At 43.5% G+C, this 16,820-nt stretch overlaps 1 protein-coding gene and 1 long non-coding RNA gene across 5 annotated transcripts; one reads left to right on the top strand and one right to left on the bottom strand.

Annotated features, from left to right (window-relative positions):
• The first annotated feature begins 3,780 nt into the window (after window positions 1–3,780).
• LOC124651680 lies at window positions 3,781–15,333 on the top strand. 4 transcript variants are annotated; one of them, XR_006987475.1, is made up of 8 exons: window positions 3,781–3,852; window positions 6,397–6,627; window positions 6,735–6,885; window positions 6,967–7,198; window positions 8,677–9,208; window positions 9,301–9,400; window positions 12,432–14,743; window positions 14,885–15,333. It is a non-coding gene; the product is annotated as an uncharacterized LOC124651680 (long non-coding RNA). The 4 variants fall into 4 exon arrangements; XR_006987474.1 differs by lacking the exon at window positions 3,781–3,852 and adding an exon at window positions 3,870–6,289; XR_006987473.1 differs by lacking the exon at window positions 3,781–3,852 and having other exon boundaries at window positions 3,870–6,627.
• LOC124651679 (ABC transporter G family member 41-like) lies at window positions 5,763–15,916 on the bottom strand. The gene is made up of 23 exons (XM_047190726.1): window positions 15,266–15,916; window positions 15,104–15,189; window positions 14,912–14,996; window positions 14,653–14,812; window positions 14,427–14,503; window positions 14,172–14,225; window positions 14,003–14,093; window positions 13,247–13,548; window positions 12,408–12,689; window positions 11,310–11,623; window positions 10,875–11,035; window positions 10,643–10,746; window positions 10,412–10,565; window positions 10,081–10,218; window positions 9,913–9,986; window positions 9,480–9,812; window positions 9,028–9,318; window positions 7,955–8,038; window positions 7,491–7,624; window positions 7,000–7,233; window positions 6,738–6,909; window positions 6,389–6,643; window positions 5,763–6,296 (listed from the first exon to the last, which is right to left on the bottom strand). Exons 1-23 carry the CDS (start codon window positions 15,812–15,814, stop codon window positions 6,027–6,029), a joined length of 4,404 nt encoding a protein of 1,467 aa, XP_047046682.1. The 5' UTR covers window positions 15,815–15,916; the 3' UTR covers window positions 5,763–6,026.
• Between the last annotated feature and the right edge of the window lie 904 nt (window positions 15,917–16,820).

Consider the following 16,820-nt stretch of genomic DNA (forward strand, 5'->3'; position numbering starts at 1 on the left):
TTTGCAGTAATTAAAGAGAACAGTGCTTGCAGAAAATAAACAGAACATGATTGCAGTGGATGAATTTATCAGTGTAAAGGAAAGGACCGGGTCCACAGTTCACTAGAGGTGTCTCTCCATAAAGATAAATAACATGCTGGGTGAATAAATTACAGCTAGACAATTGACAGAATAAAGACCATACATGACAAGATAATTGTTATGAGATTCGTTTGGGCTTACAACATAATACATATAGACCGTAATCCAACTGCATCTATGACTAATAATCCACCTTCCGGTTATCGTCCGAATCCTTTCCGGTATTAAGTTGCAAGCAACAGATTATCGCATTAAGAAATGTGTGTAAAGTAAATAATAAAATTACCCTTGGATAAAACACTGTTGTTTTCTCCCTAGTAGCAACAACACATCTACAATCTTAGAAGTTATTGTCACTCTTCCAAAATACTAGAGGCATGAACCTACTATCAAGCATAAATACCCCCTCTTGGAGTCACACGCATTTACTTGGCTAGAGTATCTACTAGCAACGGAGAGCATGCAAGATCACAAATAACATATGAAAAGTATATATAATCGATCTCAACATAGTATTCCATATTCATCGGATCCCAGCAAACACAACATGTAGCATTACATAAGGATTATCTTGATCATGTAGGGCAACTCACAATATCTAAACATGAGGCACAAATTGAAGAAGACAACCATCTAGCTACTGCTATGGACCCATAGTCCAGAGATGAACTACTCACGTATCACTTCAGAGGTGGGCATGGCGATGTAGATGCTTCCGGCGGTGATCTCCCCCTCCGGCAGGGTGCCGAGAAGAGCTTCAGAACCCTCCTGAGCTAGGGTCTCCAATGGCCGCCGCGACGGACCTTTTCGTGTATGGAGGCTCGGGTGTTTAGGTTTTTCCTGAGATCGTGAATAAATAGGAGGAAGGGCGAGGTCCGTGGCCTCCTGGGGGGCCCACACCACCCCTTGGTGCGGGCCCACCCTTGGTCGCGCCATGGGGTGGTCTGGCCGCTCTGTGTCGCCTCTTCGACCCCACTCTGGACTCTGTCTTTGTTTCGGTAAAATATTGACTTCGACTTTTGTTTCGTCCAATCCCGAGAATATTTCCTGTACAACTTTTTTGAAATAGAAAATAGCAGAAAACAGGGAACTATCACTGTGGCATCTTGTTAATAGGTTAGGGCCGAAAAATGTATAAAAGTGCAACGAAGTATGAGCAAAACATATATAAATTGGTGTAAAACAAGCATGAAGCATAAAAAATTATAGATTCGTTTGCAGCGTATCAGTGGACTACTCCATCTTCATCATGGTGATGATAGTGGAGACGTTGGAGAAGATGGAGGTACTTCCGACAGCGCCTCTGGATAAGTTTTCTGGGCCACATCCCAAAACATCTCTCGGCCGTTATATATCTCGTCTAGAGACCTCGCTGCGGGTCAACCACATCCGTGTCGCCGCCGCTTCCACTCCCCGCCAACGAGCCACCGCCTCCAGACCAGTCTCCGACGAGCAATCGAGCAGATCCACCACGCGTGGCAGCGCCATGGTGTCCGGCGGAGGGAGAGTGGGCATCGCCGGATCCCCTTCCCCTCGCGCCCACGTGCTATCCGCCGACGAGGAGATCGAGCGGTAGCGTCGAGTCTCTGACGCGGCCCGCAATCGCGGCTCGTACCGCTACCTCCGACATTCTGGCAAGGCTGCAAGCGTTCGACAGCATTCGACATCGCGAATTGTGGTACTACCGAGATCTGCGGCCGCCGAGCTCCTGCGGCTCGACATCGCGTTCCAGCGACACGCCGCTGCGTCGCCTTAGCTTTAGCGAGTCGTCGAGCTCGAGCGCGCCGCCCCCGGTGCCGCGGTTCGACCCGGGCGACTACACGGAGGACGAGGACATCCCGATGCTCGTCGCCAAGCTCGAGAATGCCGCCCCCGTGCTGATGGCCAGCGACTTTGTTCCCGACTCCGCCCTGGGCACCGTCACCAAGCTGGTGGAGGACAAGACCCGCCGCGACGCCGACAAGAAGGTGGAATGGCTCCGCAAGCAGGTGGCGCAAGATGCCTGCTATATCAAGCTCTCCGACTCCGAGTGAGATGCAGCTTGCTCCGCTGTCGCTGCACGAAGCTCCGGTGAGGTATTCCCGGGCTATATTTTGGTAGTCAGCTGTAGGCTCTGCAGTTCATCTCGTTTGTGTGTTAAATGTATTGAATAATTTGGTGCGAATGTTTGTTTCAAATTATGCAGTTTAGTTTGCAGCTTCTTGTCGATCGTTCCTAGACAGTAAATCCTTTTTTTATGGCCTTCATAGAGTTGTTCTTAGGGCATCTCCAACGGGGCGACGCAAACAAACAAGCAACCATTTACGCGTGAACCAAAAATGCGTCTAGGACCAGGCCCAGCGCCCGACGCATAGTGTCCGGGTTGTCCGCGGAGATGCAAACCTGGACCAAATATGCGCCTCGGATGCGTCTTTGCGGACGCTGTGCGGATGCGCCGAGTGTCCGCTCGCGTCTGGCGGAAGTTTCGTCGGGCCCACCTGGCAGCGACTCAGGCTCGATGCGTCTTCTCAGGCGCGCTAGTATTGACGCCGAGACGTCGCTTCGGCAGTCTGCGGCCACGTTAATGGTGATGCCTCGCGTGCCGAGCGGCTGTCGCCTACCTCTGCGCATGAAGTAAATGACGATGCCACGCGTGCCGGCGACCGTCTATAAACAGTGGCGCACACAGCTCATCTCCTCCCACACAAAACCCTAGCCGTCGCACAACCTCCACCGTAGCGCCGCCGCCGCACCTTCATCTTTTCCATGAGCAACGCCGGCCGCGGGCAGGCTACCGCGCCTCCACCTTCGACTCCACCTCCCCCGGCTGAGAGCTCCGATGAGGAGTTGGAGAACGACGAAAGCAACGATAACGTCCTTGACGCGGCCAGGGACGCGAAGTTCATGGCTGACGCGTAGCAGGAAGTAGAGGAGGAGCGGGCGGCCCATTCGGCGTTCGACACCGAGATGGAACGCCGCAGGGAGGCGGCCGCCGCAGAGGACGACTCCTCCGACATCTCATGGTCATCTGATGACTCTTCCCCGGAGGAGAGGGCGACGGAGCAGAGGGCGTTAGTCGACTCCTTTCAGACACTCAAGAAGGCCGATGATGCCGCGAACGAGACGCTGCGGCAACGCCTGCTAGAGGATGCGGCGGCGCACCAAGCTCTAGCGGCCGCACAGCGGACGACGGAGAAGCACGAGGACGCAACGACGGGCCGGGCCGTTGGGCAGCAAGTAGTCTAGGGCTTGTATCTCCTTTAGTTTATAGTATAGTAGCTCTTTACTTAGTGAATGAAAAATATATTATTGAAACATAAAAATGAATGGGAGCACACAGAGACGCGACACACGCACAATCAGAATATGTCCGCGGGGCGTACCACTTTTGTCTCCCGGTTAGAGATGCTCTTACTACTCCATAGCGGCGTCACCGCCGCCAACGCCACCTTTCGCCCTCGTCTCGTCACCGCCGCCTCCGTTCCCCTTCCCACCATAGCTTCTCTTCAATCTCCTCTCCCTCGCACTGCCGGAGAACTGAACGCCCGCCCCCAACTCTCCACCGTCCGAGCCAGATGGGTCAGGTCACCGGAACCGGAAGCACTGGAAATTGGGAGAGTTCGCGGAGACGTCCGGGTCCGGGAGGAAGGGTGGCGCTCGCAGCCGCAGCCCCGTCGTCAAGAAGCGGCTGGATGCACGGGCCGACGCTAGCTAAGGCGCGGGTCTGCACCGTCATGGAGGCCCTCGCGCGCCGACCTCATCGCCACCAATAATTGGCAGCAGGCCCTCCAGGTAGGCTGTAATTTTGATAAAAGTAGACTATTTTTGATGCTCAACAAACAAAAGAGCTCCACACAGACACAATATTTGGAGAGCAAAGACCGGCATTGGCATATGATTGTGATAAAGCTTAAAGCCCAAAGTAGTCTTCTCCAAACACTGATCTCTCTCAGCATTTCCAAAATGTGAAATGAAGAGCCCAGTTAGCGGCCATGTTAGTGGGGGTCTTGTAGTGTAAGTGTAAAAGCAAATTCAACATTGAGTATTAACTGCAAAAAAACATGTTAAATTTTTCATACCTCAACTGTTTGTGTAGATCAGCATGCTATTTTCTTAGTGCACAATGACATTGGATTGCGACCTTTTATTCCTAAAATATCACAACTCAATACGTTTAATTAGAAATCAGGTTTATAAACTGCAGGTGAACTCCTAGATCCATGATATCATGTGTAAAACTATAGATTGCAAGCATGCCTTGTACTCCCTCCGGTTCAAAATAATTATCCAAAAATAGATGTATATCTACACACTAAAACAAGTCTAGATACATCCATTTTTGGGCAATTATTTTGAACCGGAGGGAGTAGTATTTTATAGTAAATTGGAGTGGGTATTGGTAGCATTTTACTGCAGTGATGCAGATCGTAAAGGCTAAAGAGTACCCTGTCCTCGATGGAAGTGTATTAATTTCCATAGTGCTTCATAAGAAAAAAAAAAGCAAAGCTACTTCATGATCTCAACAATTTTGATGTGACAAACCTCAAGGCATTACTGCCTCAAGACGATATTGCCAACTCGTCCATGTCCATGCACGGCGTCATGGCTGATTTGCTCGTCAGCCGCTGCTGTTTGGTGTCCAAAGTACACGGCGATGAATGCGGGCCTAGGCGACAAGAACCCCCCGCCTTTCTTCAGCACGATTGTACATGTCTATTAGACAATTACGATTACCATGGTGCTAGCCGGAGCGGGTATATCATGTCGGGTGCGCTAAAAGGGCAGATAATCTCAACTTCTCATGTTGAGTTTGAGACCGTAGAGTGATGGTGGAGGCGATGATCTTGAATTTGGGAAGACGATGATTCATAGCTCGTTGCGCGAATATAGTTTCATTTGCATGGCGATTTTTATGTTGGAACTGTGGGAGTGCTTACTGTGTGCCTTATGATCAGTGCGTTGCAGCAGAGGCTGTATTTCTTCTGTTGCGAGTTGCTAATCATTTTGGCAAGGCATTTTTTCCTTTTTATTTATTTATATCCTTTTGACTGTGTGCATCTTTGATGTCTCAACTAGTTCTTGATATCATGTTGTTTCAGAGGCCGGATGTAATTGGCATCTTTTGGATATTAATATATTCCTTTTATCGAAAAAGATATGCTAGAAGATATTTCGTAATGACTCATCTTAGCAACATACTAAAGTGTGCAAATATGCTAGGAATAGTAAATTGTAAAAGAACCAGAACAGCGGTTAACATGAAAAACCAATGGCTGGGTAGGCCATGAACATGAATAATGCTACTGGGGGAGCACAAATGGTACCTCAACAACTACCTGAGAGCAGAGAAGCATCAAAGCAAATAAGTGATTATATGACCGTCAGCCGTGCACCTTCAATGCCTGTCTGTTGCCAGATTTTTTATCGTTACCATTCAACTATATTTCCACTTCGCCTGTACAGTTGGGCTCCAAGCCGTACATTTGTCGGATATTTTTAAGCAGTACATACAGAAAAGTAAGCCATGTATACATTGAAACCTATATCTTCGCAGTTCATACATATTCTTTGTTAATTTAATTGGTTTACCGCACATCTTGGATAGATCTATTTTCAAAGTGTCTGGTGCTAATAGATTCAATTTTTTTTCTTCTGTTGAGCAACTGATACCAATTCTATTCTGCTGTTGATACTTCCAGGGCTGCTTTTTTTTCGTCAGTAAAAGACTTCTATTACAAATTTACAATAATAACAAATGATACAAACTGCAGAGAAAGTGCCTAAGAGCCTCTATTGATAATAATATCACACACGGCCATTACGTTGTGCTATGTATCAGGATTACACAGAAAATACACTGACCTTTTTGTTTACTCAAGCAAACACATGGTTTAAATTTGTGTACATGGAGTGCAATACCTATTCTGTATTGTGCTACGGTTCTACTACTTTTAGTACCTGTGTGTCTATCGCCTTTGGAAATTGAGCTTTGAGATATTGTATCCAAAGAGGACGGCAAAGAGGATGGGGAATGCCGCCAGAGCTATGGCTGACAGTGGCAGCAGGTCACGGCGAAAACCAAAGTAGTCCCTCATGAAAACTGCAATGGATTTGGTCTCTCCAAATACCATGACCATTCTGTCGGTGTCGTCCCCGAACTGTGTGGTGAAGAAGACATTGAGCGTCCATGACATTGGAGAGATATAGTAGAGCCATATCCACCATCTTGGTATTTGCTGCCATACGTTTATGAGTTCTTGTAAAATACCATCCTTTTGGTCTCTAAATCTAATGGTATATATTGTAGAGTAAAGATGACTTGACTTACTGGTGCAGGCACGATGAAGCCACACATGAGGTTTTGTAGGGTATAGAACATGGATGCAAGTATGGATGCGACTTGGATGTTGGGGGTGAGTGACACCATCAACATTCCCAGGTAGAGGAAGTAGAGCAGCGTGCAAAACATGGTATACATGAACCAAAAGAACTTCGCTGGTGTCCACGTGTACCCTACCATCGGGTATGATATCACCATGAACAGCAGTACCTGCACCAGCACATAAGGTATCTCCATGGCGACCTTTCACCCAAAAAGACAAGTCAATGTATGTACATAGTAACAATATATTGTATCTGAATTCTGAAACTAGTAATCTTCATGTGATTCATAGGACCTGAGCAAAGGAGTAGGCCCAAGGTGAGTACATCCCTGCAAACCTTTCCCGGTACACGACGGAGCGCTCAACGGATACAAATGGCATCACCGATTGGCAGTTGTTGATGCCAGAGAACAGAGTGATTCCATACATGCACCCCAATATGGTAAACAAACTTTGCTGGTCATTTCTACCCTCCAACAAAACAAGAAACTTTAATCATATGCTGCTACTGTGTGTGCATCAGGTAAGGTACATAATTAAGAGATGGCTTACATACATGCGGTTGATGTTTCCTTGCTGCCAGAATAAAACACCGAAGGAAATGCATGTGACTGTTATGAACACCATCCGCACCAGGTTGTAGGAAGGGGTTCTCCAATATGACAAAGACTGCTTCCAGAGGCAAGCTTTGAATTGCTCCCAAAACTTCTGTGGGAACTGTGTTGGGAAATGGAGGTCACTTGTACCTGGAACTGGTATGCTCAGGCGCTTTACCAGTATGTTCTTGTCCCTTTGATCACCAAATTTACATACTGGTTAGCATGGATATTCTGTTAGATTTAATATAAATATTAATTGAGAGTTCTGTATCCTATGGTGATCCATGCTTATGTGTCATTCTAATCATTTGCGAAGATGCCCGTTCAAGTATTGTGGAAGGCTGGAAGCATTACATTTGATTTGAAACACAACTTTGCATAAGTTGCTGTGTAATGATTATTAAGAATGTTAAGGCAGAGCTAACTGTGTTGGTTCTTCGAGACTTACTTGCACATTGATGATTCCCTGTACATTTGTGCAAAATCTACTCCCAATTGAACTTCCATAGATGTAGAAGTAACTTCTAACATCCATGTTGATGGGTTGTAATTGTCCTTGATCCTGGGCACCCCAGGTATTTCCTAGAAGAGAAAAGAAATTATTTCACCAGTATATGTAACATAGGAAAACAGCAACTGGGGAGAAAATTCATGTGATTGTGAACTGAGTATAGTCTTCTCTAACTAAAAAAGAGTGCAACTATGTTTATAATTCTGGAGCCTTCATGTTCTACGTTCATTGCAAATACATAACTTCTTCAAAATACATAAAAGGGTGGAGAAAAATCTTGTTAAGTTTGTTACTGTATATAGGTTTAAATTGACTTATACTCCATATAAATGGATGCCTTATATTTTAAGTGCATTTACTTACACCTTTTTTTGTAAAGACAAGTTAGGATTACTAATTACCTGGAAATATCGGATGACCTCACACGAAAGGTGTCCAAGTGGCCCAGCATAAATCAACTTTCCACCCCTTTTCATAAGCAGCAACTGTATATATATATATATATATATACTATAATCTAATTAGTAAATGTGGCACTTAACTTTTATATGAATTGTTTTAGTGAAGGTGTTTATCATAAAAAATGTACGCTAAATTGCATTGAACCAGCTGAATCACTCACATGATTGGACAGTTATACTTATACATAAGAAAATACACACACAAATATTAAAAAATATGGTTGTGCTTGTTATAGTATTTTAATATTTGTAAATGGATATGTATGAAGGTATCCTCATATACATCTAATTGATCAGCACAGTTATAGTTCAAATCCTACAAAGATAACCGGAGTAAATATGTTTTTCTTTTCTCTAATTATTTGGGAATTTCTGCCCTATGAATGAACATCTCAGCTCATTTTTTTATTGTTTCATATTATAACAGAGGCCTCGTCCTTTGTTAGAAAAATGCCAGTAATTTCACTGTTAGTTTCTAGAACAATTAGTTTGAGGCAGACTCTGTATTGGACTTAGTTTGGGGTTCTTTAAGTAGCCAGTTAATATGGTTAGGAAACTTTCGGTTGTGGCAGATACAGTTATGAATTATATCTGAGATAGCATGCCATTTATTCCGTGTCTGATAATAAATGCTAATACCTGGCTACTTCCAATTGTTTCAGGAAGGTGAACAAATTCTTCATAATAATTTCAGGATGAAGTCATGTTTTGAACCCAGTGGAGGAGGAGCCCCACTGTTTTTTATCTAGAAGGGGGAGACACCCAGAATTCATCTCCCTTGAGTTGAACCTGGGCGAGCTGCCTGCAAGATGGCAGGGCTAGCCACACGAGCAGGCGCTCGGTCTCTGAAAGCTGATTTCTGATGTTCTTATCCAAAATAATCACCTTATAAAACTACATATACGATGAATCTACGCTATATTTATTGCACTTGAAAACTACCATTAATAAGCATATATTTTTGTGGCTGAGAGAGGGAAGCTTGGAGAAGGCTATATATGTAAAGTAATTACCTCATCAAATGCCTCAAATATCTCAATACTTGGTTGGTGAATGGTGCATACAACTGTTCGGCCTGTGTCTGCAACGTTCTTCACTGCACGCATGACGATGGCAGCTGCCCTTGCATCCAAACCTGATGTTGGCTCATCCATGAATATGATTGAAGGATTAGATACAAGCTCGACTGCAATAGTAAGCCTTTTCCGTTGCTCTGTCGATAGTCCATTTACCCCTGGTATTCCAACCAAGGAATCCCTAATGTCGTCCAACTCAATTGTTTCAAGGACTTCATTGACAAATTCCTGCGAGGGAAAGACATGCAGTGAGCTCACAATTTCATGACAGCTGTCCCCAGAACCTAGGATACAAGCATACAAACCATGGGTAAGCTAAACTTTTATTCTTTCTATATAGATTTGAGTATGTCTTTTTTTATTTCGTTATAGTATCAAATATAGCTCACATTTCTTGTTTTTGAATCAATTTCTGGTGGAAGGCGCAACCAGGCTGAATATGCTACTGACTCTCCAACTGTGATTTGGGGAGAATGAACATCTGTCTGTTCACAGTAGCCTGATATCCTAGCAAAAGTTTCTTGGATTTTGGGATAACCTCCTATTCTTATATCCCCTTCAATAACACCACCTGTTTTCCTTCCAGCAAGAACATCAAGGAGTGTTGTTTTTCCAGCTCCAGTAACCCCCATGAGTGCTGAGAGAACCCCTGGCTGGAATGCTCCTGTGATATTGTGGAGTAGTTGTAGTTTACTTTCCATGTAACCATGCTCCTTCATTTCCTGCAACATGGAAATACCTAGTTATTACTGACCAGCCATTAGTTATTACTGACCAGCCATGGTCATGTTTTCTTGGACGTTGAAGCTACATGAGAATTACCGCAGGGGTGTCTACATAGTAGTTGACATCCTGGAATGATATTATAAGGGGTGTGAAAGGCAATGCCATCCTGCCTGCACAAGTTTAATTATCGATCAGTCAACTCTTAATTATACACCATTGACAGTATGAGTTGCATTTAGTTGCGTCATGTAGAATTTGACTAACCAGTCCTATTAGCTGTCAAAGCAGTTTCTGCTTGTAACTTAGGCATCCCATTTTTCGTATCCATGAACATATCTTGGTCATTTTCGTCAAATGTGGTAGGCTTATTGCGAGATATAATAGCTTGAGAAGTTCCTGGAACTGAGAAGGCTCATAGGAGGTAAGAATGGAGGAAACATGTTCTTCTGAATGGAACTATTTTTGCTCCACTTCAGATGTTATTTTTTCTCCAGCATATGCTTGATCGAGTTTGCTATTCATGCGATATTGTTAGACTAGAAAAGTTATTTAAGTTGTTTAGTTTAATGAAAATTTTCAGCCTTGTCTCACTTACGGTTTTTAATAGTCAAGCCAGTGGCATAGCCTACATTAAACAACAAAATAAACCCAATGAGTGCTCCGACTGATATCCAGTAGAAGTAGCTGGAGAAGTCTAGCCCTTTATCCATTAATATAATCCTTCCAAGTTTTGCACCAGATGCCGTGATCTATCAACACAGAAATTTCAGTATAGTTTGAGAGTACAATCTTTGTAATTAGTTCAGACTTGGTTGCCAAAGTGTACCTCCAACCATCTTGGAGCCAAAAACTCATTTCCAGTTAAGCCTATCTCAGCATAAGACAACGGGGAGATCCAAAATCCCCATTTTAGCCAATTAGGCAGAAATGCTGTAGCAATATGCCACTGAAAATGTTAGCAATGCTTGTTTAATAATTGAGTACAACATAGTTTTGCCCAAAATTAGGACTCGTCTCTTTTAGAATATGAAGTTTATGAAAAAAGGGGGATGTCTTACGGCGAGGAATTATGAAACCCCCAAACAGAAGGATGACCAGAAATGCCAGCGTACCACCGACTGAACCAGCCACCATTGTTTGACAGTATGAGGCGACACATCGAAACATTGATAATGCTGAGGTGTGGATGAGGAAGAGGATGAGGAGCTGACGGAAAAATCTGAACACAAGAATCATGCATGTTAACACAAAGTATTACATCTAAAAAATTAGGTTTTATGCATGCAAGAAATTCTAAAAGAGAAGTAAAAATAGTAATAAATAAGGAACCTGTATAAAGAATGGTATACTTCTGTACTCGTTTTCTTTGCAGGGACATTTTATTTTTCACTCAGGTGATTATACTCTCAATGATTCAGGGTCAATGGCGGTAATTCCTCAATGATAAAGAAAATGTTGCCGTAGTTGAATTTAATAGTTAATTGTAATTTTACCTGGATGCTTCCGGGGTATAGCCAATCAGGAAGTAGGATATTGATGTCCAAGCTACTGACTCAACTAAAGAGACTGGAATCTTTAAGATAAAAGATGGTATTGCATAAGCCCATGCAGGATAGAAGTAGTAGTCTCGCTGTTTGTAGAAGACAGGGAGTCTGCTAACTGCCATGGCCAGTTCAGGGAACCCATTCACCATCAGAAGCAGGAGGGAATAAAAGATTGAACCCATGTAATAGTTAGCATGAACCCTGTCAACACCCATACGCGTGCGCAGAAATACAGTCCCAGTAATAACAGCAAGTAGTCCAAGCTGCGAAAGTATGTACTCCAGTATGTTAACTTATTGTGGTCATGTTGAGAAAAATGCAACATCACTGTAAACTCAATAAATTTTATGATGAAAACCGTAAGAAATACAATAACCAAATACACTATAGCAATGGTACTTTAGACAAGTACAGGTAATGATATAAGCACACAAGCATTGATGTCCTGAATTGCACACTGAGTAGGAACTGAATGTACATTAAGACGCTGACATGCTTGGCCAGTTCCCACCGTAGACTTCTATATGGTCCGTGAGCTCAATGTTCCTACTGCAGTAATCCCTAGAAGAAACTACTGCAAAATGGCTACAGATCTATGTACAGTGTGTTAAGTACATCCAGTTGCTATTCCGTACAATATTTGACACCTACATCTGTAGACTGCATCAACATTTCCCTTAACTGTACTATGTAATGCTGCAGCTCACTTCAAAGTTGCAAGAGATTCAAATGTTGATGTATATAGCTTATGATGATACAAGTTTAAAAATCTCAATTTTTAGCCATAAGGCTTTATAGAGACCTCCATAGTAACACAAGAACTTTTTTACACCGCAGTACTGCACTGCTTGTAGCTAGGTTTTGCTTATCTCTATCCTAACTAGCAATACTGAGGATAATGCATGTACTATGCAGATTATGTGTACAAACTAGAACTCAACTTGCACTCGTAAACACCTAGCTTGTGATATTTAGTACATCACTCTAAAACTAGGAAGAAAATATGAAACCACAATTTTCTCCTAAAGATTGCTTCTACTTTCTTACCTGAATGGTTTTTGTTATATACAGGAAGGCATTCCTTTTCATAAGGAGGAGCTCCCGCGCAAAACATGCCTTGAGGAGATCCAACTTGGATAATGAGTAGATGCTGAAGGACAGGGCATCCTTGTGTCCTTTTGATTTGTCATACGGCTTCAAAAGCTCCTCCGCAAGATTCTGACCACTTGGAGATGCTTTGAACTTGTCACAGAATTGGTCAACTGTAACAAAATTATATCTTTCTTTGGTACGGCTCCAGTATTGCTGTTGATCCTTTTTTGACAAGACCTATATACACACGAGTTTTGAAGAGTGAACTACCTTATGATGGTAAGCAAGTGTACTAATAAGCAAGACAAAATCAGGTACTCACAATCTACATTCAGTTAATTCATATTAACAACATTTATTTTTACTGTATGTGCAACAAAATTATAGGCGGCACTCTTAATTTGCAAAAATGTTGAAACTCAAAAGATATCACTATAAGAGAATTTATATTTGCACTGCTATAGATATATAAAATCTCCAGTTGTGTTATTTCATATTCGCCAAATGATGTGCATGTGGCAAACAAAATTTGACATACCAGATAGGCATTCTGCCTCATTTCACTGACAGAAAGATCTGATTAAATTTAACAAGAACTAGAGAGGCACAAATTTGAACATCTGGTGCTGCATGTATTGATGCTTACGTGAAGTGCAGGTTCCATGCATAGTGAATTTATTTTCCATATATGGCTTATTGGACGTTATGCTAACAGAACCATGCCTTACATGAACTCCTAGATGCTATTGGTGAGCAATTAGTTAGACTAGGTAAATTAGTATTTTGTTAAATACCTCTTGAAGAAAGTCAGCGCCCCCTTTTCTTTCGGGACACTTAAATCCACACGATTCAAAGAAACTCATAATGCAATCCTTACGGCCATGGTAAACGATTTGTCCTTCAGCCATCAAGATAATATCATCAAAAAGGTCATAAGTCTCTGGTGCTGGTTGAAGGAGTGAGACCAGTATGGTAGACTCTGATATATGAGCTAGCTGTTGGAGGCAAGAAACAATTTGAAAGGTGGTCGAACTGTCCAGCCCAGTTGATATTTCATCCATGAAGAGTGCTTTTGAGGGCCCTACTATCATCTCTCCTGATTGTAATAAATTTTTAGAAATAAAAAGAAAATAAGCATCCAGCATCGAATTATTTTATTTTATTTATATTATATAGACCAAAATCGAGCTTAGGATTAGACAAACTGAATATATCACTTGAGTAGCTAAAAAAGAGGGAACGAGAGTCATGCTAAGCTGATTTTCCCATCAGGATGGCTTTCATGCTTTCATCACAATGGATTGTCTGATTTACCCTTTCCCTGTTGTCAGCCTAGTTGTGACAAGATTTTCATATTAGTTGGCCATAAAAAATTACTGAAAACATTGACGAAAAAATTGAAACTTGTATAATGTTCCAATACGCAGTTAAGAAATTTTAGTCAACGAGTTGAATAATTATTTAAGTATTTATTATGAAAAAAGTTCTTTCCAAAATTAGAATTTAGATAGTATAAAACCAGCCTGCAAATGCATATGTTCTAAAATCACCTGTGGTTAGTCTTTTCTTCTCACCGCCTGAAATACCTCTTCTCATGGCATCTCCCACTAGTACATCAGCGCATATGTCAAGTCCCATGATCTGTGATGCAAGAAAGAGATTACGCACAGGAGAAGTACTATGCGCTGAGTCTAGAGATTTTTTATTAACATCAATTACCTTCATAATGTAATCTGTTTGCATGCTTCTTTCTAAACCTTCCACAGATATTGCCTATAAAAAAGATCACAGCTGAAATTAATTGGGCTGTGAGCACATGATGTTATTTCTGTAAGAATCAATAGGAAACATTCCCACTGAACAATTATGTTGGCAGAAAGGATAGTGATTTCAGTTTTCTTTTAATGTTACCAGAGAAGAGGGTTCTGATTCGCAAACTCAGAAAATTTAAAAAATTATACCAAGAAAGGTTACCTTCATGTACGTATCTATGTCGGGGTCAGGGGTGATACCGGCCTCCTTCTCCCTTCTAATGACTTCCTTCATGATTTCTGTTGTACACAAGAAATTTAGAGCACTTGGTTTAGTGGTGATGCTTCCCTGAAACTTCCTTCCAAAAAAAAGAAGTATTTCTGAAACCAAGATCCTTACGGCTTTGTGTTTAGTTACCTGCTCCAGGAAAAGAAGTAAACTTAGTTACCTGCTCTGCTGCCGACGCCCTGGAATCTTGCAGAGAAGTCGAGCGTCTCCCTGACAGTCATCTCAGGGACATGAAGATCATACTGACCAATGTAAGCTGCTGTCTTCTCCGGAACAAAATCTTGCAGCTTGACGCCATTGTATTCAGTTTCTCCTGTTACCTGCGCATACATATGTATGTATGTGATCTAATGAAGTACTGAAATCGTATTTTCTCTGTTCTTCACGTGCAGAAAAATAGAAGATGGGGACAGGGATACCTTGAGATTTCTGTTGAGCTTTCCCGCAAGTGCTAGCAAGAGGGATGTTTTTCCGCAGCCTGGGGGTCCAAGGAGTAGGGTCATCCTGCATGCACATGTACGGATTGATTATGATATACATGTACATGTACATGGAAGGAAACCGCAAGAAGATTATGATACATGAACATATATATAGCAGAGGTCGGTTACCTGGAAGGTTTGAGGATGCCGGTGACATCTTTGAGGATGTGGATCCTTTCTTGGTTACGCTTGAAGCCCAGCATGGTGGTGAGCAGCTGCAGATATCAGTGGAGGCATTTAAGCGAACAGGCGGCAGTACAGAATAGAAGTGTAGGCAGGTGAATGACTTACAGAGAGCGTGGATATGGCGGAGTTGAGGAGCGTGGGCAGCGGCTTGCCGTCGACGACCTGGCACTCGGCCTCGACACGGACGTTCCGCCAGCGGACCTCAACAGTGGGCTGCCGCACGCCCACCCTGTCCATCCGGCGGCGCTGGTAGCGGAGCAGGCGGAGGTTGTCCTTGTGGATGTCAGCGATGAGGTTGTGCACGAGCTCCCGCCGGTCTGCCGCACCCAGGGTCCGCACGTCCACCGGCTCCAGCAGATGGGCACCGTCGCCGGCATTGGCCTTGGCATGGAGAGGCAGCGAGGTGTGGAGCCTGTCCATGGTTGGCAGCCGCTCGATGGCCGCCCATTTCAGCTCACCTTCCTCGTCGTGGTGCTGTTCTCTCAGGGAGAGGGACAGGGAGAGCCTGGACAGGGAGGAAGTGGAGGAGAGCGCCTCCCTCAACGACGACGACGACAGTTGCAGCCTGCTGGCGGCTGAGGCCGCCTCCTTCTTCTCTGACTCATGGTCGACTATCTCTTCTTGTTCTAACTCGCCCATCTTCACCTTGCTCATCACCTACCTCTCCTCTTCCTTCTCTGCCTCTCTTGTTGACAACAAGCTGTTGTACTTAGTAGTAGTTGACGAATCATCTTGATTGCTCACTATTCCTTTATTCTTTCATTCAACTCGCTCGATTAGTTATAATGATGTGGACTTTATAGATGGCTGAAACTTCACCAGTTAAACACTCCCAATGAGTAAGCCGCATATTATTTTTAAATGTCAAACTACGGGTATAGTTTAATTAAACTTTTAGAAGAACTACTCCATTACTCCCAAGAAAGACGTCACAAATTTATCTAGATACTCTAGATACATGCGATCTAGATACTCTAGATACATGCTTATCTAAATAAATCCGCGATATTCTTTTCCAAACAAAGGGAGTAACAATTATGATCTGAAAAGCTATGCCGATCCGAGTCGTGCACACGCTGCTGCCCCTGCCCTCCGGTCCTCCGCTTCACAACTTTTAGGGCTTGTTTGGTTACGGAAATCCCGGCGGGTTCCCGGCCTTTTTCCGGGGAAATTTTGCCCCTAGTCCGAAGGTGGGGAAAATAATCCCGGGGGTTTGCTCCTGTTTCTTCTTAATTCCAGCCGAAAATATTTACCCCGGGAAATTTGGCCCGGACAGCCAAACAAGCCCTTATATGTGGTGGTTTAGCGTTTCCCGGCTGATTGTACAATTAGATAGCTTTCGTCACGACTAACATGTGACTCCCTATTTGTAGTTGGGCAGGTCATCCACTCACAAGGTCTTGTTTACACCTGGGCATTTATCGGGCCGGGCCAGGTTTTGGGCCAGACCCAAAAAAACCTGAACATAAATTCCCAGGCCCGAGCCCGGCCCGAGTTTTGAGCTTATAAACCAGCCCCGAATCCGGTCTGAATGGACAAAAGCCTAACCCGGCCTGAACTAAACTTAAATCTCGTTTTCTGCAAGCTCGAGCCTGGCCCGGCCCGACGTTCGGGCTCCAATACCAAGCCCTGTCCCCATATATAGATATATAGATACTAT

The sequence above is a fragment of the Lolium rigidum genome, chromosome 5, assembly GCF_022539505.1.
Source record: "Lolium rigidum isolate FL_2022 chromosome 5, APGP_CSIRO_Lrig_0.1, whole genome shotgun sequence".
Lineage (NCBI taxonomy): Eukaryota > Viridiplantae > Streptophyta > Magnoliopsida > Poales > Poaceae > Lolium > Lolium rigidum.

Coding starts and splice junctions, on each gene's coding strand:
- LOC124651679 (XM_047190726.1), bottom strand. CDS start 15,814: ATGAGCAAGGTGAAGATGGGCGAGTTAGAACAAGAAGAGATAGTCGAC. Junction 14,094..14,171: donor AAACAGATTACATTATGAAG/GTAATTGATGTT, acceptor CTTGCATCACAG/ATCATGGGACTTGACATATG. Junction 11,624..12,407: donor ATATAACAAAAACCATTCAG/GTAAGAAAGTAG, acceptor ATACTTTCGCAG/CTTGGACTACTTGCTGTTAT.